The following is a 24962-nucleotide window of genomic DNA, read 5'->3' as shown; positions in this document are numbered from 1 at the left end:
CAAGTCAGTCCGCAGACAACACATACGAGGAGACAGCGTTGACGGTCCAGCTTGTGTTTGTATGTGAATGCTAGATGCCATTCAGCGGTTTATCTGCCTGCCTCTGTGAGAAAACAAGGGATTTGGTGGATAAAACAACAGTGGGGCTTTGGAAGAGGGTGGGCAGTAAGTGTGCAACCACTTGTCTGGTCTGCATTTGGAGAACAGGGTCTTTGTTGGAAAACGCAGCTCAGCTTTAATAAGAATAATGCCAAGTCTTTGGATGTTTGAAATGTCTTCAAATAAACTGTAACATTAAAAAAAGGTGGTTTGTTGGATTCTAGATACAATTTTTTTTTGAAAAGCTTGAAGTGCAACATAATGGATACAAATGTGTCCTTGTGTCAAACCTGTTCCAAAATAAACCTTTAACAAAGAAACACCTCATATCCAAGCCAAGTTTCTTTCTTCCAGTACAAAATAAAATGTAAAAGGAATAGCTTGAGGCTTGTTTGTCAGACAACACCAGAAACGCTTTTGGAGTCATTCGGGGGAAAGTAATACATTTAAGGTACGCGAATCTCTGCCTGTCTGACCGACATCTCTCAGTGGATGTCTGCTCACCACCTGAAAATCAACCCTGACGAGACCGAGCTACTATTCCTTCCAGGGAAAGGCTCCCCCACCCACGACCTGACTATCACCTTCAACAGCTCTGTGTTGGCCCCCGACTGCCAGGAACCTCGGGGTGACACTAGACAGTCAACTCTCCCTGACGGCCAACATCACTGCGACAGCGCGTTCCTGTAGGTACATGCTGCACAACATCAGGAGAATACGTCCTCTTCTTACTCAGAAGGCGGCACAGGTTCTGGTCCAGGCTCTGGTCATTTCACGCCTTGACTACTGCAACTCCCTCCTGGCTGGTCTACCTGCTAAGGCCATCCGACCTCTGCAGCTCATCCAGAATGCAGCAGCTCGACTGGTCTTCAGCCTCCCGAAATTCACCCACACCACTCCGCTCCTCCGATCTCTTCACTGGTTACCGGTGGCTGCCCGCATCCGCTTCAAAACACTGGTTCTGGCGTACCGTGCTCTGAACGGATCGGGCCCCGTCTACATCCGGGATATGGTCACACCGTACACCCCGGCGCGTTCGCTCCGCTCGGCAACAGCCAACCGACTTGTGAGTCCTGCACCTCGAGCTAATCACTCTACATCCAGACTGTTTGCTGTCCTGGCTCCTCAGTGGTGGAACGAGCTCCTCACTGACATCAGGACAGCAGAAAGTCTCTACATCTTCCGTCGGAGACTGAAAACACACCTTTTCCGACTATATCTGGATTAAAACACAGATTTGCACTTCAGTGGCACTTAAATAGCTCTTATTGTGGTACTTTTGTAGTTCGACTATGTTGAGGAAATGTTACTTCCTGTATTCTTGTTGTTCTTAGTTTGTACTCTAGGTTGAAATGCACTTATTGTAAGTCGCTTTGGATAAAAGCGTCTGCTAAATGACATGTAATGTAATGTAATGTAAATTCCACAGTTTGCTTTGTAGTGACCACATCAAGGCAACGCCGAACATGAAAAGTCACATACTTTCACACATGACATTATGGGATGTGGTAAACCTCTCTACACTGCACCTAGAAGAATGGAGCAAAGAAGAAAAAGCACTCTTTGACCCAAGTCTGTAACTGTTCTCAGTTAAATCTTCGTATCCTTGACCATCACTACCAGCGTTATCTGACATCACAGCATCTGAAGATCTGAGGATGCAGTCATCAGACTGTCAGTCAGAACTAAGGGCCAAGTGAGGGTGTGCAGATGGCCACTGCTTTAAGTCTCTCACAAGAATGACACTGTCACTACCTCAGCTGTGTCGCACTGCACACAGAACAAGCATTTTTTTATTGGCTGTTTCCGCTGCTGGACTAAACAGCTCCAACACCGTGCCAGAATCTCAGCCAGGTGCATTGTGGGGACCATTTATCAATCCCACCATGCACTACACGCTCTAAATACAGCCACTGTTTTCTGAGGGTCTCTCTTTTTCTCTGCCTTCTCTGTCACCTCTCTCTCGCTCTCTCTCTCTCTCTCTGCACGGCTCCTTTGCTGGTGCAGCTGTCTCTTTCTAATGCCTGTAAAGAAAACTGGCTGAGGCTGAAAGTGACGGGAGGAACAGGTGTGCTGTTAAGTGATAAATGTGCCTTCCCTTGAGCACAATGCACCTCAGTTCATAACAACAATCTACGGTGGCCAACGAGGTCAATAAGGGGACATGCAGCTTCCAAAACGATGCCGATTCAAAAAACACAAATAAAAGTCCAAAAGAAATACAACAATGTAAACGTTCTACATCGGAAAAAACAAACACGTGCTGCAAAAAGCCAAGCACCCAACGTCTGATTGTTTCCTCAGGTCAAAAATCAAGCAGTTTCACTCGAGGCCTGGAGAACGTTGTGTTGATTGAATACGCAGCGCTTTCTGCTGGATTTGTTTTTGTGTGGTTTTGACATTGCAGCGTGTCTATATTTGCAGCGTCTGCTGTTTAAAAACACTCAGACATCATTGTGCATGATGTGTGCGTCGACCTAGACACTTTTGTAGTTCGGATCACCGCATAATGATACTTCATAATCTCCCCTTCTTGAAACTCTCTCAGCCGTTGGAAACAATTGCAGGGTTATTACAAAAGCAAAGCCATGGTTTGTTTTAAAAAGTATCCCAGATAGAGCTGCCTCAATCTTGGCTGGCTGGCACAAGTCCCAAACTGCTAGGCTGCTCCCCAGTGTTCCGTAGCGCTCTGATCACTAGCTAGCATCTGGAAACCATCAGTGTAAACAAAGGAGCAGCGGAGGAGCTCAGGCCCCGCTCTGCCTCTCCGCATCCCCCAGGGCAGCACTCAGAGAGCAACACAAGCACACCGAACCAGCCAAGAACCTTTGTGTAGTGCATTTCTGCATGCGTGTGAGCGCACACACACACACGTGTGTGTCCATGCACATATCTGTGTCTACTCTTGTGTCTTCATCTCCGGATCTTTATTTGATTTAGCTGTGGTCCAGAAAGAGATAGATTTACAGATAGAGTGGATGGGGTTCACTCCACAATATTAGCTTTGAGTCTTTTGGAGTTTTTGTTTGGTTTGCTCATTAACCGTAGCATTTCTGATAAGACCTGTAATTGCTTTAATGTGGATTCAGTTAGCGTTGTGGCCTTAGCGGTCTGTCTGATTAATGCTACATGGGGGAGAGTCAGGAACCTGGCTGTGGTTTAAACCAGGACTGGTTCTCCTCTGTGAAACATCAAGAAAGATCAAAGAGTCAATCATGCCTGATCCTTCTCTGAGACTCGACAAGGAAATATTTCCTGAACTTTTCATAACAGTGTTTTAGTATCCATATACCTATCAATCATGTGGTTTGGTCTATTTCAGGACAGCTAAAACATCTAAAATGTGGTTTGTGGGGCTTTTAAACTGAACCTCACACTGAAGCAAACGGATGCTTGTAAGCACACACCACAGAGGAAAGCAGGCTTTTGCAGTTGTGTCTGCAACCTGTTACGGCAGAAAAGAAAGCTTGTTACCAGTCTTGATGGACATGAATGTTTTTACCAAAGATGTGGTTTTCACTTCGCTCAAGCATTATAGCAGGATTCCTTCGTAATAATCAGGCGTACAATATTCCCAATAAACAAAATGTGCATGTGTAGATATGGGGAACATATTTATTTCACTATTCTAAAACAGCAGTGACTTATGCTGGCCATAACGGTGGAGATCACCGTGGCTTGTAACCCTTCTGTTGCTTCACAGTCCATTGTACACAACTGCTGAGATAAGCATTCTTATCTTGCACACTTGAATGTGTACACACACTTTGGGTTTATGCCCATGCTAACATGTGTTCCACCAAGTGCATTTATTCTACACATTTAAACTTTTTCTCACACAGTATAATATAGAAGAAGAAATTATTATTTAAAATAGACAGATATTCGCACATAATCTCTACCTTACACTATGATTTATTACATTTTACATTTAAGAAAATATATCAGCACTTATGGCATTTTTGTAGTTTGGCTTTCTTGAAGAAATGTTACTTTCTTGATTCTTGTTGTTCTGAGTTTGGACTCATGGTTAAATGCACTTATTGTAAATCGCTTTGGATATGTAATGTAATATACAAGAAAAAGCATATTTTTTTCATGCAAATTTAATTTAAATGTAATTGATCATACAATCTATCATCTACATCCATTAATTTCAATATCACTGAGCTACATTTGGCGAAAAAGTGGTACTTTAATAGATTTAAAGTCTGGTGAGCAGAGAGCTGGCACAACAGTGCCACTTTCAAGAAGCTATTTGTAACACTTCCCTCTGGCTGGGAGCTTATTATGCGCGCACACACACACACACACACACACACACACACACAGCATATGTAACATGTGAATTGAAGTGTCAGATTCAATTAATATATTAACCGTCAATCCATCATGTGCAAATGTTTTATGCATCGATAAAAAAAGATAAAAAATAAGACTCTAATTTTAGCCGACAAACGGTCTGTGAGCTCATTAGACTTCCCATCAATAGCCAACTAGCACTCATCTAAACCTGCATTGCACCCATGTGGGTCAGGGAGCTATTCTTAAAAAGGTTTCATATTCACGAAGCTCTATATTTTAGCTATTCATATGAGCTTGACATTTCATGACACTATAAAAAGCAGTTTACTCACAATCGCACATCACAGTTGTTTCCAAGATTAAAAATGCCTGTGAGGAATGTGTGGCTCTGCTTCATGCATCCTGTCCCAGGTCTAACATGTGAGGGAAGCAGCAGAAACAAGGTGAAGTAAAGTGTTATGTACTGAGGAACGATAACAACCATACTATCTAATCAAATCCACAGCTATTTAAAAACTTCAACCTCAACAGGCAACACTTCCTAAAAGGATCACACACCCACATGGACCTGAAGGTGCATCAAATACCACCCGTGCAGACTATTTAAGGTGGACATTAATACAGTTAAAATGACCTGGAGATAAATAGTTTTAAGTACGCCGCGACACTTGAGGTTACAGGTTTTTCTCCTGTGGGTTTCTGGGTTTAACCACCGAGATCACGAGTCATTATAAATGGGTTTGTTATCTCACTGTGATACAGAGAGGACAACCACTCCAACAACTGTTTTAAAGAATAACCACAAGTCCATTTCCAGCTCTGTGGGGGCGCCAAAATAATTCATTCTAGGAAATGGTCTCTGCTAGACAGAGTAAGTGTCTGTAAGCGTCTGTGGATAGTATGTGTGTGTTTCTACTGGAAGAAAAAGCACACATACACACCAATGCCTTCCCAAATGATCTTAAAACATAACGAGATTCTAGGTTCAACATTCCCTCAGACGCTCGTGATTCCTGTAACAGTACCGAGCGTATCACTTGTGTTTAGTCTGTTTTTTGACATGCTGAAATATCACACAGGGAAAAGGTAAATCAAGACAGCTGCACCGAAGATAAAACATCCCACAGCTGTCAGTCATGATAAGTGGGGAAGCTGGGCCAGGCAATTTAATTATTTAGTCATTTAAAATGTCTTCAATTATAGACAATATAAAAACGTATTTACAAGAACAATATGCTTTTTTTAAATATTTAAAAATATTGTAATAATAGATAGAAATATAGAATAATAATAGAAAATAAATGCAGGTAGGATTGCTACACTTTGGTAGTAATAAAAAAACCACTATAGTTGTCAATTTACACACAAAAAACTAAAACAAAGAAAATACACCCAGTAGAGCACTTTTCATCATTATTTAATAAGATTATTATTCACTAACTTCTATGTGTTTGTGACTTTGGACAATATATTTTCTGTCAGTGGCTTAGTTAAAGGATCATAAAACAATTCTAGAAGTGGGAAACCATCCAGCTTTTAATTATTATATTGTGAATATAAATTGGCAACGCTGACACAATATGCAGATCTGTTGATTTAGATTAAAACAAATCTCAGCTAAGTCGTCTTTAATGATGTTATTGCGTACAAATGAAATTTGGTGACCTGAAATTTGTGGTTGTTTTGATAAACTGGAGGTGGAGGTCTCGCATCATAGGCTGAAAATAATGAGAGGATATACAATTTTCAAGGAAACTCCTCCCAAAATATATTGATTACTATGAAATTTCCCTGGTGCCCCAACAGACCAGTATTATTTTAAATTATCATCTTACTCCCCAGCTCTTTTGGCGGGCTTCCTATACAATGAATGCTTGCAAAATAGGCATGGTGTGTGTGTGCACACATGTGTACGTGTGTGTGTGTGTGTGTGTGTGTGTGTGTAGGTCCAATGTTCTCCTAAGTAACAGACCCACGTCATGTCCAAGACAGCTGCAGGCATATCCCCATGCCAGCATTCTCTTTGCCAAAACCCTATTCCCAGATTCCTAGATTTCCACAACCCAGCTTCCCTAATCGGCTACGGATCTCAGTGTCACGCCCCTGAGAGTCAAGCGTGTGGGTATTTTACTTCATAACAAAAACAATCTGTTTTTTAAAAACTTGTGTTTTTGACAGAATTATTTCTCTCGCTTCATTATATATTCATAGAAAAACCAAATACGGGCCAACTAGGCCATGGAATCTGCCCTGGTTGAACCCACAAGCTTGCATTCACCAATGGCTTGACATGAAGGCTGCCACTTTTTTACAAATATAGGATGAGTTTTCCATCCTCCTACACTCGCCATATTTACAGGGCGCTATAGGAGTTAATGCTAAGTGGGGTCGTGGGTGTGAATTCCCCCCCTGCCCTCTCCGAGCCTTGGACTCAGCCACGGTCCCACTAAGCCGAGTTGTGCAGCTGCACACCAGCATTGGGTTACCAGCTCAGTGAATGACAAGAGCAGGTTTGGCGGTGGACCAGGGTGAACAGAGGTGCACACAACATCTTGTCATCTGTCACAGGAAGTTCATACTGCTGTTGTCTATGTTTGCATGTGTGAGCCTGTGGTGGATGTGTTTGTGAGCGTGTGTGTCTGTATATTTCTGTCAGTCCCTCTGCCAGATATACTGCAGACGTGTGTTGCTAATCTCAGTGTCGCTTGGTGTCAATGCTATATTGGACCTACGGCCTTACATGGTTTCTCGGTGCTCTTGCTATGAAAACTCTTTCTCTGTATAACTCCTCAAAAATAAAAATGCGTTGACAGGTAGTAGCCATATCTGTTTTTCACAGTGAAAATGTCTGTCTATCTGCTATGACACAATGAAAGAGAAACATTGTCTGATACAAGACGTCTCCCACATCCCTGATGAGCCTTATCTGTTTACAGGGCAGTCGCTACTCGCTGTCGGAGACAGACGCAGGGCCTTCGGAGCCTTTGCTGGAACTGGAAGGAAGATCAGGGGTCACCCTGTAAAAACATTCCCATGGCTCACCTCCCCCAGCCCTCATCCCTGCCAGAAACTTCCCGACACACTACAGGGCACTGCGTACAGACAGAGAGGAGGGACAGAAAAAGTTTTTAAATTAAATGTTTGTTTTTTTACAGTAAGTAAAGGGGCCGTCACCAAAATCTATTTTCACTTGAAAGCTACAGAATGAGACCTACAATTAAACTTCAGTTCGAGAAAACCCATCATCACCGTAATAAAAGAGTCAAATTATAAAAGTTTTAAAGTTATTTCCTTGATAAACATATTTCTATTACCTACATAGCTTATGAACAAGCACTGGCAACAACTAGCAACAATGTCTCCACCAACACGACAATATACTGTTGCTGACTTGTCGCTCACTAAGTACACACACCCCTTTGACTTCACATATTTGCCATAACTAAGTTTTAATTGAAGGTTAACACAGTCCTGATTCCTGAGAGCGATGGAGCTCCGGGGTTGCCTGGCAGAGAAGGAGTTGAAGATAATGAAGCAGAAAGAGAGAGCGAGAGAAAACAACGCTACATTAAAGCCAGAGAAGAGAAGATAGTCTATACGTTGACATATAGACAAGCAGACTATACAGGAACGCCTGTCTGGTTTGTTGTTGTAATTATTTGTTGTCCCTCAGTAAGATCCAAGACTCTATCCAAACATACTTGAGTCTGACGCACCACTGTAATGAAGTGAGGGCCCTGCTGGGGGAACAATACCGGCATGCCTTCCTGACCTCTCTGTCTAGCAGATCTTACAGATGTACAATGACTGCCTTAATTACCAGCCTCCATTCCCACCACTTGGGCTTTCCCCAATGGTGCCCATTCAGAACCGCAGACTCTCCCGAAGGTGCCCATTCAAGCGCGACACAAAGCCAGCAGTGTCAGTCCCTGATCTCTCGACACCAAATCCAGTCCTGTGTGCCAGCACTCGCAGCTTCACAGTGTCTCTGTCTGTCCTCTCTGGCAGTCTGTCTCACATCACTTAAGAATCTCTGTGGTTCATGTGACAAGAGTCGGTGCTGCTACGAGGAGGAATTAGTTTCGACCACATACCAATCAACCTGAAGAGAAGCCTGATGTTTAGTTGCCCATCTGATGTGGATGTTTGAGTCTGGTAGTTTGGTGTGACGAACTTCAATCCATTCTGAAGTCCTTTTCCCGCTCTAATTTTCTCAGCTTGCCAATTAAAGTTTAAGTATAGAAAATGGTAACCGTTGTAACGTGTAGAGGACAATGTAAACACTTCATGTAAAGTGTCTGCAAGTAGAGAAGCTTAATCAGGTATTTTCAATTCCAATTAGCTGCGCTTGTGAGCTGTAAAATGGGTTTGGCAGTCAGTCCTTTAGTATTTAAGTTATTACAACGCCAAGAGAAGAAAAGATTTAAACCTGAACACAAAATGCTCCATCTGTGGCTGAAAATAACCATAATTATCTGAAGATTATTTTCTCAATTTATTGAATAATCACTTGGTTTATAAAACATCCCAAAACAGTGAAAAGTGCCCATCACTTTCTAAAAGCCCATGGTTATTGTCTTAATTTGCTCAAAACCTAAAGAGATACAATGTACTGTGTAACCCCAGGAAATGCAGCAACATATCACATTTGAGAAGTTTAACCCACCAAAAGTTGAGCAGTGATATATTGTATATTGAACGCTATCCATGATGGACATATATTCTTTATATGGGGGGAACATTGCATTTAGTATGAGCTAACACAACCCTGGTGTGCTAACAGGACATCATTGTTGTTGTTGTGTATTTTATTCACTCAATCATTGCAATACAATATTATTCTATATAATATACAAAACAGAAAGACTGAAAAGGTATAGGTAGAAGCAAACATGCTTATATATTCCTATCCTAAATTATTATAATCAAATAAATCAGAAAATTAATATAAAATAAAGAATGCTGATCTCTGACCCTCTGATTCCTCCGTCCTCCCTCAGTGAAGAGGGAACCATCCTGTTCTAGTTCCGGAGGCCTCCGTGTTTGGCTGCTGACCCCCATGACACTGTAGTCTTGTTTAGAAGGTCAACAAAAGTATTGTTACTGTAAGTAATTAATCAAGTTTAGTCTTTTCTTTAACATCCTGATGTGTTAATTGACTGACATCCAGTAGAGAGGTAACATGTTCTTAAAGGGGTTTGTGGCAAGGTACTAGACCAGAGGAAGCACATAAGGAGACCAGCTTCTAAAACGAATGGTGACCTGGTTTCTCTCATGCTGCAGAGACAGGCAGGCAATGTCAGGAGCAACTGCCCCAAACACGTTATTGTTTATTTCCTTTTATTAATTCCATCCTTTCAGTGCTGGCTGAGCCGCGTCACAGGACAAAAGATTCTTATAACAAAGTAGGTTATCATCAACTCCAAATTAGGCATAATCCTGAGTCTGAAGCTAGAAAGAAGCTTCAGTTTATTGATTTAGGAAAAAGATGACAGATTAAAGTCACTACATTGTTTCATCGAACAACTCTCTCTCCTGAGTTGGGAGTTGGGAGTTGTCATTTCATCATATTTCAACATTTAATCCGAGAGCTAAAGTCACCTGGCTATGGTAGATGATACAGTGCACCGCCTCCCGGAGATGGGGTTATTACGGTTACCAAAACAGGAAATGGTGCGATTGTTGCCTCAGCAAAAACTCAGAGGAAGAATGGGATTTCTTTACGGAACACAAACCAGCTGGCAGGAAACCGCACGTGTATCATTCTTTAAACTTTGATTTCCTTTCAGGGGAAGTGCCCTCTTCTCTTTCGCTGGCTCGCTGGCTCGCTGGCTCGCTGGCTCTCTGGCTCTCAGCTCTTGTGCCCATCTGAAGCTTTTGAACTATACCCTCTCTGTGTCTGACAGAGCTCCTCGCCAGGACAGTGACACATCCATACGGCCTGCCTCCCTGCACATAACAGCAGCAACGTCACAATTGGCCCCATGGGCAGAGATCACGGGGCTAACATGTGAAACATTCTCTCATGACAAATGCTGAAGTGTGACTGAAAGATGGTTTATTGACGGGGTTAACAAACTGCGGGATGCGTAAAGAGAGAGAGAGAGAGAGAATGAAACAAAGACAGAAAACAGCTGGTGGAGCCAGAGGAAAATGTCAATAAATGATTCCCCTAAAGATATCTTTCAGTGGAGGCAGGCGGTTTGTTAAATAGAAATCAGAAGGACAGATGTATTTCTATATTCTTTCTCCTGCAGGAACATTAGCCTCCAGGGGACAGCTAACGTCTCCGTCTCTGCTAAGCCCACATAATCTGTTGAACTGTTGAATAATCAGCACCATACCAACTATCAAACAATTTAACAGCATGTTTCCAATACAAGATTTGACAAATGTTTTGCCAGAGGCGGAGCCGTTCTGAATAAGGACTAAAAACGGCACATAGGAATAATAAAGTAGACTTTAAGTGACCAAATTTTACAGGAAGCTACAGGTTAAGAACCAAATGGACTGTGAAGAGAGTGAAAGGCATTTTGGCTGAAATACCAGAGCCAGCTGGGAAAAATTGGACCTGTGTGAAGCAAATTAGTTTATCTTCAATTATATTTTCTCGTAAGTTGTATTAGTCTATTTGTTCCCTAAACAAACTGTGTATTCTATTCTACAACCCAAAAGTCTTGCTCCTAATTTGAGACATTCACCTTCAGACCTCAACCTGATTAAATTAGAGGCCGTGCCAGGGTGTGTGTTCACCCGATGAGTCTGAGTGTGTCTTAATGGTCAGATTAGCTCCTGGAGACACCTACTGTGCATCTACTACAGAGAGACTTCTGTGTACCGCTGTTTATATGTCTGTGGACAGATTTTGACAAAGCGATAGCATCACGATTGTGCAAGATGTGAACTGGCGATCAAAATATAGGCCATGTTCGGAGGTGGGTGGTCCAAGCAAGGCCGGCGGAAGGGGGGTAGGAAGCAGGGAAGTGACCATTTGCTCCCCTAAGATATTTGTTTTCCAAGAGTGAAGCACACAGATAGCGCTGTGAAAAAAGGTAACACTGGTCAATTATACACTTGCAATGTGTAATTGACACATTGCCGCTTTACTCAACCCCCATCCCCCAGTACAACAACAAACTGAAACATTAAAACAAAGTGGTTGCACAATTATCCCAGCATGACTGCTAAGCAATTTGGAAATGGTTCACTGCTCTGCAAGAAACAAACAGGGTGGATATAGAACACCAAACAACAGCCACTGGTGTTTGTTATGGTAGACTAAGTGGGCTGCAGTAAGGACGAGTCATTAAGTTTATCACCACAACCGAAGAAAAAGCACACATTTTGTCAAGTCACACATTACTCCAATTGGGATTTGCCTCTGGTGTGAAAAGGCCCTCACTTCACAGCTCGCCTCAGGTCTCCGTGTTGACACTGTTATGGGAGATGATGGGGACCATTTGTCACGAAGGACAGACTGCTGCTGAATTTACCACCACAGGAGGCGTGAGGTCCATCAGTTATTGGCATATGGTCACAGATACAGATCAGATGCATTCAGGAGGAGGACTCGCTGACAGGGACTGAGATGAGAGGAGATGTCAGCACTTGCACTTATCAAAGTGAGTTCCCTTTCAACTCCATCCTTATGCAATAAGGAGAGTACAGTCACTTGAATGATTCAGTTACATATCAGCATATATACGGCATGGGACACATTTGCAGTGCACCAAGTCAGATATAACTACAGAGATAAGTGGAGCAGAGGTCAAATGAAGGGTAGTCTGACATCTATACATACACATATATATGCATGTGTGTGTGTCTGTGTTTATATATATCATATGCATACCAATGTGTCAAACCCCATTGAACAAAAGGCACATTATTATGCTCTTTATGTGGATCAATGAGCTCTATGTGTTTCTGTACACAGTACATTTGATGCTTGTGGTCCTGCTCTTTTGTACAAATGGATACATGCAGAATATTCCATGTGTAGTCATTGGCGTAATGCATGATAAACCAAATTTGTCACACGACGGGCCAAAAAACACAAAAATGTCTGTGGTTATTGTCTTTTTCTTCCGTATCTATGCAATCCAAGCAATGAGAAATATGCAGACGCCGCAGCCTCAAACGGTTTATTTCTGCAGTGACCTTTTAATGGAAAAGTTTAACACTTTGGAAAACTGCTTTCTTGCTGAGTTAAATGGGTTCATACCACGGATAGTCTGTTAATTAAATATGAGTTCACAGGCAGCAGCTGGATAGCTTAGCTTAGCACATAGAATGGAAACAAGGACAAAGAGCCGGCATGGCTCTCACCATTCAACATTTGGATGTTTGATCCATACAAAAAAATCTTTAAAAAAGAATACATCTTCTCATCTTTTTTTTTTTTTTTTTTCCCCCTCATAATTTTATTTTAAGACAAAAGACAATACATAGACATAACACCTAGAGGACAATAAACAATGCAGACGACAAAACAATGGACATAACATCATAAAGTCAGAATATTTCTGGGGAAAAAAAGAAAAAACAACAACAAAAACAAACAAAACAAACATAATAATAATTAGAAGGAGAAGAAGAAAGAAAGACAGATGCATGTGTACATGTGTATATGTGTGTGCGTGTGTATTTATGAATTAACTAATAAAATAAGAGGAGTGGTGTCATGTTTGTAAAAATATAGTGAATGATGACCAGATGTTGTGGTGTTCTGTTGTATTGTAAATGATAGATGAGGTGAGTTGTTCCATTGAAATATATTCTGACATTAAATTTTTCCAGTGTAAGATATGTGTGTTATTCCTTGATTTCCAGTTCACGAGGATTGTTTTTTTGGCGATAGTTAGGGCCACGAGAAGTATTTTGCAGTTTGTTTTGCTCAGGTTTATAGATGAGATGTCTCCCAGTAAACAGAGTGATGGGGATAATGGGATGAGGCAGCCCAGGAAAACAGACAGTGACTCAGTTATTTGTTTCCAAAAGTGTTGAACTGGTGTGCAGTGCCAGGTGGCGTGAATGTAACTATCCTGAGTATTTTGCATGCAATGTGGACAGATATCTGTAGTGAAACCCATTTTAAACATTTTGTGCCCAGTGTAGTGAATTCTGTGAAGTATTTTATATTGTATTAGTTGTAAATTTGTATTTTGGTCATAAAATATATATTAGTACAGATTTTGGTCCAGAAGTCGGCATCAGGAGTGATAGCCAAGTCAAATTCCATTTTATTATTGGTATGGTTATTATTTCAGAGTGTGATATTATACTACATATTTTTGAGATTAATTTATTTGAGGAGGTGATATTAATTAACTGTGAGGTTGAGGAGGTAATTCCAAATGTGTGGCCTTAATGTTGAATTTTGTTTGAAGGATGATTTAAGTTGTAGATATTCCAGAAAGTGATTTTTCCGATGCCGTACTTCTGAACCAAATGGGGGAATGAAACCAGGGTATTGTGATTAAAGATGTGTTTCAAATGAGTGATGCCTTTAGTGGACCATGTGTGGAGATTTAAAGGCTTATTACTACTTAGAATGTCCAGATTATTCCATATAGGGGTGAAATTTGAGGTGCAAAAGTGACATTAGTGATTTTGTGGAATTTCCACCAGGCTGTCAGAGTTTCTGCTATTGTTACCATTTTGAAGCAAGGATGGCGTTTGATTGATTGGCTGAGAAATGGTAGGTCTGAAATGTGGATGTCCTTACATACTGTCTGTTCTATGTCTAACCATGTGTTGTCTGAGTGAGTGGGGTGGATCCATTTAAGAATGTATTGAAGTTGGTTTGCTAGTGAGTAGTGAGAAAAATTTGGAGCTTCAAGTCCTCCTTGTTTTTTTGTTTGTTGTAAAGTGGCCAGTTTTATTCTTGGCGTCTTATTTTTCCAGCAAAATTTAGTAATGAGTGAGTCAAGAGATTTGAACCAGGAGTGAGTGGGTTGAGATGGAATCATTGTGAATAGGTAATTTATTTTAGGAATAATTGTCATTTTAACTGTTGCTATTCTGCCCATGAGTGACAGTGGTAGTTTCATCCAGCGGAGGAGGTCGTCGGTTATTGTTTTAAGTAGTGGAGTGAAGTTGAGTGTGAACAGCTCTGACAGCCTGGAGGAAATATGTATTCCCAAATAAGTAATGACACCAGTGCAAAAAGGAATAGGTGGTGTGTGGCCTGCCCCATCCCAACTGTTACTGTCTAATGGAAGGATGAATGATTTGTTCCAGTTAATTGAGTAGTTAGAGATTTTGGAGAATGTGTCTATAATTTTAATAGTTTCCTGTAACGATGAATATGGCTTTTGGAGGAAGAGCAATATATCATCGGCATAAAGACTGATTTTGTGATGGGTATTGAGTGTTTGGATTCCTTTTATGATGGTATTCTGATGAATGGCAGCAGCTAGCGGTTCAATGAAAATGATGAAAAGTGAGGGAGAGTGGGCATCCTTGCCTTGTCCCGCTGTGCAGTGTGAAGCTGTGAGAGGTGTGTCCATTGGTGATGACGGTGGCTGTAGGTGCAGTGTATAGAATTTTGACCCAGTTAATAAATGACTCCCAAAACCAAATCTTTTAATGCACTTAAGAGAAATGTCCAATTTACTTTATCGAATGCTTTTCTGCGTCTAAGGAGGCGATGATGGTTTGGGTTTGTTGTAATGATGAGTAGTTGATTAAATTAAACAGTCTGCGTGTGTTAGTGTATGAGTGTCTACCTTTGATAAAGCCGGATTGATCTGGGTGAATTATAAATGGAGTGACTTTTTCTAATCTATGAGCTAGTGCCTTTGTGATGATTTTAATGTCTACATTGAGGAGGGAAATGGGACGGTAGCTTGATGGAAGAGTTGGATCTTTGTTTGGTTTGAGAAGAAGTGATATACAGGCTGTATTCATGCTTGCTGGGAATTGCAAATTTTGTTTTATTTCTGTTATCATCTTGTGAAAAAGTGGAGCTATGATGAACCAAAAGTGTTTATAGAACTCTGCAGGGTAGCCATCAGGTCCGGGTGCTTTGTTATTGGGCATGAGATGGAGGGCAGTACAAAGTTCATCCTGTGTTAATGGGGAGTCAAGTGTGTTCTTTTGTTCTTTGTTAATCTGTGGTAAATCAATGCTGTTGAAAAATGAATGGATGTCTTCTGGGTGTGGGTCCTTTTCAGATGAATAAAGTTTGGCATAAAAACTTCTGAAGATTTTATTGATTTCATCGGGTGAATTTGTTGGATTCCCTGTTGAGTCTTTAATGATTGTGATTGTAGTTTTTTCCTTATTTTGTTTAATTTGACTTGCCAAATATTTACCAGATTTATTGCTATGGTGAAAATGTTCTTGTCTAAGTCTGTGTATTAGGAATTGAGTTTTATTATTTATTATTTCATTTATTTGTAATTTATATTTTCTCAATTCATTTTGAGTTTCCAATGTTGGGTTGCTTGCATTAATGATCTCATCTAACTCATGGCAAGACAGCACATGATCACGTTTCCTAACATCAAAATTATCTCCCAAAGTTTTAACCTTTTTTAGTTTTTATTTTGTTTATGCATGTTAGCATGATATCATACATCACTTTGATCCAATCAGGACAACATTCGAATATAAATGATGTGAGGATGTCCTGATGAAACAGCTTAGATAAGTTTATTTATTTATTATTGTTTAACTTAACTTAAAAAAGAGAAATACCTTTGAAATAAATGCAATGAAAGCAGAAGTAGTGATAAATGTCATGTCATGATATGAGCTTTCAAGATCTCATAAGAATAAGTGTTCTACCAGTTTTAAAATATCTAACATTTCTCAGAAGAGTGAAAAAACATGTCCAGGAAGTATAGTTTCCTGAGTTTACGAGGGACAGAACCAGGGGAATGCATTGCAACCAGGAATTGGGCTTAGTAACTCTGAGAGACACATACACACACTTACACACACTTACACACACACACACACACACACACACACACACACACACAGCAGCAGCAGCAGCAGCAGCCACCCCCACATACCCACACACCTGCATTCCGTACATTTTCCACAAGTTAATCTTTCTACAGGGATACATAGCAAGACAATGTCATTCAATCATTTTGATCACTCAAACCAGAGGTGGGGCCGACTGTGGAGAGGATTAGTCCAGTGACTGAACACAACCAAATCATGAGTGCAAGTGGAAGACATCTTGGAAGGGGGCCAAAGCGTGGCAGCGAGGGGCATTCTGCTCATAACTAGGGGAGCGGCCTCATTTTCTGAATAAAAGCCAGTTTACAAAACAGCTCTCTCCCCATGACAGGGAGCAGTGGGCAGCTGCTGCCAGGCCTGTGGCTTTCAGTCAACTACCAAGAGTTCACTGCAAAAATTATTCTCTCAGCACAGCCACAGGCTTCCTCTGTGTGATTCCACTATTTACATGTTATCACTAATAAAGGTCTCAAACTGCAAGTAATGCATAAACACTTTGATAACCTCAACTAATTGCCTGTCTCTTGTTCCCTCGGAGCCAAGCAGTGGAAGGGATGGGGAATCCATTGACCACAGTGATTAAGGCATTGGATCCACCACTGACTAAATTACTGACTCTTTTTCTGCTTCAAACTTTTTTTTAAATTAACTTTGACAGAGATGAAGTGGTTTTAAAGCATATCTTTTGATAATGAAGTCTAAACTCAAATGTATATTGTAAGAAATATCAGGATTCGGTCAACAATAATTATAAGAGTAACATGTTTGAACCTCATCAGATACAAAAAGAATTTTTGGGACAGAGAGCAAATACAGAAAATCACCAGCTTTATTTTTAAATAACTGCACATGTGAATACATGTGATATTAATCCATTTTCATTTTAAAAAGTGAAACATAAACAAATAGAGTCATAGCACAATACAACTTGTTGTGATGAAGTGAAGAAGAGACTGTACAAATACTCTCCATGCTGGACCTGGATGACATAGCAGCGCTCTGTGAAGCCGGAGCCTCTGTTTTCACTGGCAAAGCCCCTCTGAACAGCACACACTATTAGTAGCGGCACATTCATCCTCAATGCATTCCAGTGCAGAAAGATACCAGAAACTCAATGGGCACACAAGTGCTCACTGCACCTTGTGAATCAGAGTTATGATAGTGTAGGACATGAAAATATTTTTCTGAAAATGACTCAAGTTTTGGTTAATGGGCTATTTGAAAACTCTTGCCATTAAAAACAATGTTTAAATTGCAAGACGTGTCACATCTGTAAAGTAAGAAGAGGTAACGTAATGACAGGTGACTGGGCAAAAGTGTAAGTAATGTAGCACAAATGGAAGGTGAATTTATGGAGGAAAAAAAGCCCAAGAGAGACATAAATAACTGAAAAGGTGTTGAACGGGGACTATATGATGTATTACTTAGTGCACAAACTTAGTGCATCCACTCATAAAGGAAAAACAAAGTTACATATTGCCTGATATGCTCACATTGCAGCTTGAAGCTGTCCAGGAGATATTTCATCAGTGCACAGGTCATTTACAGACCTCCCGAGACCCGCCATCATATGTCATAAAGCAAGTCAAAGCATTGTAATCTCACATCTGCTCCTCATTCTATGCAAAAGGGCTGGGCTTGGACTACTGCACCTCACACAAGAAAAGGGAGAGAAGAAATAGAAGAGAGACAAAGAAAAGAGTCGGAGAGAGAGAGGAGATTATAACGGCAGCGGGAGTCCAACAAAAATAACAACTTTGTGTTCTTCAATCCCAAGGGAATTGAAGAACAATTCCCTCAATTCCAAGGGAAAGTGACATTGTGTTCTTCTAATGAAATCAGATAAGGTCCTTCTGTGGTCCCAGCAATGACCTTTCACAAGGTGTGATATAACTCAACAATGACAGATCCACCACAGCAATTCCATAGTCCATTCATCCCCTCAACAACTCCTGCAAACTCTCCATTACGCTACTTCATTATAGTTTCCTTGCATGAACACAAAACTCATATCAACAAGTTCTAAATTCCCTCATTTAGATGTTGAGGGATTGCACACCTGCATCAAGCTGTAGCAGCCAGTGGGGCTCCCAACCAGGGCCTTATTCTTAAAATAGACATCTATACCCAGACCTTATTTAAAGTGTACTGGCCAGGATCATTCAAAACCCCCAAACCCTCCAGGTGCCCTCCAAGATGAGGTTAGATTTTGGGAACAGCTGAGGCCGCATTTGACACACATTAGTGTGCTCGTAACCTCAGTGTTAGACCTCGAGGTGGATCATCATGTGCCTCTCAAAAACCTGCATCGTAACAGACAGAATCAGATTTTTGTGGATTACATTATTGTTAGTTAAATGTCAGAATAGACATTTTATGTATTTCTTCACGTTTGTTTGATTCTGGAAAAACATTCTTGATCCAATGAAATGAAAGACAGTTTCACCTTTGATCCTCAAGCAAGTCCAACAAGTTAAGTAATTTTGGTTATAACGAATGGTTTCTTGTAGTGTAATGCTGTGGCAGTTAAGATGCACACTAGCACACATAAACACACATGACTACTGAAGACCAGTGGCGGCTGGTGATTTTTTTGGGGGGGGGAGGCGTAGTTGGGCGACGCGGTTTAAATATCACTCAACAATGAGAAGAAAAGAGGTTTTGAGTAGAATATTGTAAAAAACAAAGCTTTATTTCAAGAACACACCGTGCTCAACACTGTCCAATAACAACTATCAACACATTGTAACTTTGGGCATGAGAGGTTCAGAGCAGCATTAAGAAACATTGGGTTGGGTTTCAGAGGTTTGCAAAATAATAGAGTTTCACCCTCACATGAAAGAGGTTCAGAGCAGAATAGAGTCAGAAAGAGATCACATGTTACATTGGGTGTTTGACAGAGTAGACCCCACTACGTGTACAGAAAAGTAGCCCTCTCTTTAAAGTTGGCAAACTTCTCAATAACTCTCTGGTTAAAGTCAATCATGTCTGTAACCAGCCTGTTTCCATTATTCTTGAGGGAATGTGTCTGTTTTTCAGAACTTCTTCGTTGTGTTTTCGATGCCAGTTCGGTCTCCTTCTGCTGCTCTGCAGACAGGGTTAGCTTCATGCTGTTAGCGAGTTAGCTCCATGCTCTTAGCTAGATAACTGCGGCAAGATTCGTGCTTTACACTTGTCTGCAGCTCTTTAGATCCCTCACCCCGTTGTAGTCCAGAGAGTTTCAGTCCCAGGACTTTGGAACAACAGACAGGAGAAACTAAACAGCGCATTACTCACTGAGCCTCCAGCTAACAGCTCCGGTTAGCAACCTGCTCGCGTAGCTCCGTGGAGCTCTCTGGCTGAGGGAACGATACCGGTCTCTGATTGTCCGAATAGTCCAGTCACGTGACATAAGAAACGATGTCATTGGCCAGGGCGCACATTTTTGTGCCCCAAGAGTCACGTTTCATCCGCCAATGAGAAGCCGTCCTTGCCGAAACGACCGTGAAATGTTTGCTCGCTGCCGCGCACACACGTTGGGCCGGAGCCCCGAAAATGGGGAGGGGCTTCTCTCCTTGAGGATGAGTGGCGATATATTATTTATGTCACATTTAACTTAAGTGGTTGTTGACAGGGGCTTACGGTCTCCCACACACATTTAGCGCGTCAACACGGTATATTTGCTATTTAAATAATTTGGTATATAATGTTTTTTGACAGGATATATTATATTTTTTTCTTCTTTTTTTTTTTCATCTCAAAATTTTAAGAGGGGCGGCGCCCTAGCGCCCTCTATGGACGCACCGCCACTGCTGAAGACAGAGGCCAGCCTGTTTAACAAGTAGGTCAGACCAGAGCCAAAGACGCAGAGAGAGAGAGAGAGAGAGAGAGAGAGAGAGAGAGAGACATTGGCTGGAGGAAGCACAGCTTTTAGTGCCATTATTAACTTGTAAATGAAAAGACGCTGAGGAATACCAAAGTCACACAGTTATGGCAATATCAGCTATTTGTGTCATCTCAAGACTTGGATTACGTGAGATATGTGTGTTACGAGTCTCACCTGAGGGCAGTCTTTGATGTAATGGCCCTTGTTGAAGCACAGGTGGCATAAGTAGTTGGGAGGGGGTCTTTTGTTTGGTTTTCTTGGCTCTGAAGAAAGAGAAAGGTCTGAGAAATGGTCCGTCAGGGAGTTGAGTCCATCCACGATGTTGTTCAGGGAGCCATAGGGTGACACATTCTTATACACATTGTTGTTTAAGGCCTAAAAAGCAAGAAGAATATCAAAACAAGTTCAATTACAATTCTTTAGATGACTTGTCATATATCATACATTGTAGATAAGATGAAGAACATTCTTGAAGACCTTCACACTCAATTTGCATCGAATTCCCAACTCTCTGATTCTAAAGCACGAAGAGCATAGTAAAATAGTATTTACATAAAATAATGCATTTCTGATTTAGGAGTGTTAAAAATGATAAGATTAATCAGCAGTTCTCTTTGAGAGCCCTCTGTCCTTATTTTCTGTTGCATCAAAATAAACAAAGAAGAAAAAAACCTTCATAATAATTTCTCTCATTAAATTCAGAACATCTGGCGAGAGGCCCAGCTGTGCTCATGAGCTGGAAAAGTACTGAGCATGTCCACAGAGTAAGACAACTTTACTGAGGATGACTCATTGTAAACAAGATGGGAGGCATGTTCTCTCGCCAGCCTGTGGAACATCAGCAATGTCACCACGCTCTGTTGGCGGTAAATTAGCCATGGTCGGTGTTTGTAGTCTGCTCGGAGACACAGAGCGCAGCGTTGCATGCCCCAGTGAATTCATAGAAGATGCCCTCTGAATATTAAAAACAAGGAACGCACAGGCTGCAGTCCCTCATCTCCCTTCTCATGTGTGTCTTCCTCTGTTCAAATACAATCTAGAATCCTCTGGGTGATATAATGTTGATTTTAGCACAGGCATTTTTTATTTTCAGATAGTCAGGTAATTAACCCCTGTTGACAAGCTGTTAAACAAACAGTCTAACTTGTCATCTGCCATTTAACTAATGACAAATAATGTGGACACCACCCACTAAAAATATCAGTGAGTGCATATAAACTTGTCCTCCTCCACTAATGGCCATGTCTCTTTTTGGGGCACATGTTTATGTCTGGGAAATATGTTGCTATTGACATTCAGAGCCCAGCACATAAACCTTAGACTTGGCAACCTGGCCAGGGCTAAAAGCCAAATCTTTATCTGCAGGCTGTGAGATAGCCTCGCTAAACAGTTCCAGCTTTACAACTCATGTTCATTTATAACATGTAGTCGTCCTATATCAAGTATTACTGCTCTGTACTTTCTCAAGTTTTTCATCTGCCATGTGTTTCAGCTATGTGTTTTACTGTTATATATTACCTCTCCTTCAGGACATGTGCATGTTTGTGTATTTGTTACCCTTAAATCTGAAGGCAGGTTGTAGAATTATTTGAACAAACATAAAACAGTCTGTGTTCTTTTCCCATTTCTTCATTTTGGCCTGAAACATCCTCCTGTCAGCCCAAAGGAAACTGATTTCACACACATCTGCTAATGGTAGGGAGAGAGTTTGTTTATGTTGTGTGTCCGTGTGAGTGAGTGAGCGAGTGAGCGAGTGAGAGAGTGAGTAAGAGACTCAGCAGGAGGCTGTGTGTTTATGTGTATGGTGATGGATGTGTATGTATGCGTTGGCCAACACAATGAGAACTAATCTGGTATCATTACCAGTCAGTGCGTATCCAACTGGGGTGGACAACTGAAGCAGATCTGTGTCTATTTTCACAGATCCCAGGATGAGGTGTCCCACTGCAGGGGTTAATCATACACATACATGTTTAAATCAGGACCAGGATGTAAACTCTAAAGGTGATTGACGGAAATAACTTTCGGGTTAGATTAATCTAAAATGGCTTCAAGTCACACAGAGAGGTCGATGGATGAGACTGTGGTAAGAATACTTCACTTGTGCCACAAAAATGTCCAATCAAAAATGCATTCATTTATCACTGTTTAACTTTAAGTTGACTGTTTTGTGATCCTTCGCTGCAAAAACAACCACATTTTGCATTACTCATCTCATCACCAAATCTCTACAGCGGCTTATTTTATTTGGCTTCGACAGAATCGTAACTTGCAAAAGGCCCCCCCTACCCCTTAAACTGTTTCCAGACTATATTTGTTCCCTCAGTTTGAAACACTTATACTCATGTGGATTGAATGCCATTACACAATTGCGTGTAATGTATAATGTGCACACCCATTTCTCAGAGTCAGAGGACTGTTTCATGTTAAAGGACTTCAAAGGGCCTCTATGGTTACTACCATACTAATGGACACTGTCTCTAGATGGTGGATACACCATCTATCCACTACTTCAGTTTCCTAGAGTTTCCAACACAGAGCATCATAGTAACATAGATCTTAGAAACTCAACTGCAGTGTAATCAACACACCGGGAGGCATGCTGTATCGTCTTTACACGACCATTTGGACCACAGTATGTGATTATTGTTCTGTGTGTGTGCTGTGTGTGTGTGTCTGTCTGCCTGTCTGTCTGTGTGTGTGTGCTGAATGTAGCCCATGTAGCTAGCTATGAGTGTGTTGATGGGCTCCTTTTTGCATAGTATGGTTTGCAGTGTAAGGTTTGCCCCCTGTACCCGTTATCAGCATGTTTGTCCCTAGATTTACGCTCAGCTGAAAAAATAGACAATATTTAAACAAGGCTTGATTTTGTTGGCGTGACCTGGCCTATTTGAAGAAGTCAGAGCAGCAGGAGGGTGCAGTGGCCTGCTCTTTCCAGACAGAGGCGTGCTGGGGAATATGTTTCCATCTGTGCCTCTCTGATTACAGACAAGTCTGATTAAAACACATTTAATTTGAACCATAACTAAATTAGCTTAGATTATTAAATGACATTACCCTGTAAGGAAAGGGAATGTCATAGAAACATTGTTGTGATATTTAACTATCAAACCATCTAGTGAGATCCTACTTGCTTATTTAAGCAATAACACGCTTATATTTGATGTATTCATGCAGTTAGAGTATAACTGAGGAACTCATAAGTGAGTTCATACTGACACTGCCTTACTGTTAGTAGACAACGTCCCTATACAGTAAATCCAGGCACTATTCCTCTGTTTGCAGTGGTATATTTACAGCAGGCTATATCGATACTATATAATGTAAAACATAATTGGCCTATAAAGTTTTGTTCAACACTATTCAAATGGAGAATACCCTGAAATGTTAATTTAATAAGGCTAATTGAACTCATTGACCATATTAGAAATATCATGGTGGTTATGTAAATCCCACCAGAATAGCTCATGCTGTATATGCCAAAACATTTGCTGCATGTCTGTGCAACAATCCACTGATCAACCAACCAAACTCGGATTCTTACTAGTCGAGTAAATTCAACCAGTGCCAGAGAGTGTGAGAAATATATTAAATATATATACATTCTGCATGCCATCTTTCACCTCATTCCGCTGCAGCTGAAAGAAGTTGTTGAGATAATTGGAGTTCAGGGACGAGCTCAAGTCCACCGCTGAGGGAGTCTTGGTGAAATTGAGATCCGGGTGGGAAGAGTTGGGTTCGGGTCTGAATGCGTCAAAAGCGCTGGTCTGGTGGGGGTCTTGCAATGAGAGATAGACCCAGTTGAGAAGTTGCGCAGGCTGGTACACGGAGGCACTCGTGTCTATGGCAGACAACAAGCTCATCTTTCAATTCAAATGGCCAAACTGGATTTTCCACCGCTGATTCTTGGACTGGTCTGAACTCTTTTGCCGTCTTACTTCTCGTTCCCCGGCAGATGGCAAGTGCTCCTTTCCCCCCCTCCCGAAAAAGGCCCTGTCCTCCTCACGCCGGGAGCCTCGTCCCAGTTAGATGTTACTCAAAAGTCATTGCGCTAACATGTCAGAATCGAAAGTTGTCCCCTGCTCCCCATGGTCCGCTATCTGCCTTTATTGCAGCGGGGCAGAGAGAGGCTCTTTGCATATGTAATGAGGGCGGCTCTGCGTCACCGAGGACGCGGGCCAATCAGCGTCTTGGATATGAATATTCATTGGAGTCCCGCTGGATGAGACAAATGGTTCATTGCTGATTGTAGCTCCTCATCCTTACAGCTCAGAGGATTATGAATACTCTGCCGCATCAGTTAATAATATCAGACACGTGAACAGACTATCTCTGATCCATATGATAACATGTATTACTTGTAATATGTATCATTCTTTGTCTGTACATGCTGTGTGAGAAAGAGGGGTGGTGAAAGGTGTTTTGTTTATTCAGGCGACAGAGGTGAGGAGTTACACTTAACTGATTAATATTTGAAGTTATAAACTTGATTTAACTTACGCATACCTAATTAAATTCCAAATTATGTTACTAATGTTGATCAGCACTCTAAACAATAGTACTTCACAAGTGCAACAACAGAAAAACTGGATCATTGGTGAATAAGCGACAATGAGAAAAGACTGATTAATCAGAATAGTTAATCAATCAGTAAAATCAACACCTCAAAGTCAGCTCTCTCTTTTGACCAACTTGAAGATGGCAGGCAGGCCTATTA

General features: G+C 41.2%; 1 protein-coding gene across 3 annotated transcripts in view; it reads right to left on the bottom strand.

The window, feature by feature from the left end:
- zcchc24 (zinc finger, CCHC domain containing 24) overlaps positions 1 to 24305 on the bottom strand; it is a 36218-nt gene extending 11913 nt beyond the window's left edge. For all 3 annotated transcript variants that reach the window (XM_056435299.1, XM_056435301.1, XM_056435302.1), the window contains exons 1-2: positions 23869 to 24305; positions 20420 to 20620 (exon numbers count right to left, since the gene is read on the bottom strand). In XM_056435299.1, coding sequence (XP_056291274.1) covers positions 20420 to 20620; positions 23869 to 24108 — 441 coding nt within the window. In that variant the 5' untranslated portion in view covers positions 24109 to 24305. The remainder of the gene's footprint in view (positions 1 to 20419; positions 20621 to 23868) is intronic.
- Positions 24306 to 24962: the final 657 nt, after the last annotated feature.

Source organism: Pseudoliparis swirei, chromosome 17 (genome assembly GCF_029220125.1).
Source record: "Pseudoliparis swirei isolate HS2019 ecotype Mariana Trench chromosome 17, NWPU_hadal_v1, whole genome shotgun sequence".
Taxonomy (NCBI): Eukaryota; Metazoa; Chordata; class Actinopteri; order Perciformes; family Liparidae; genus Pseudoliparis; species Pseudoliparis swirei.
Note: the sequence above shows the minus strand (reverse complement) of the source record. Positions and strands in the feature narration are given on the sequence as shown.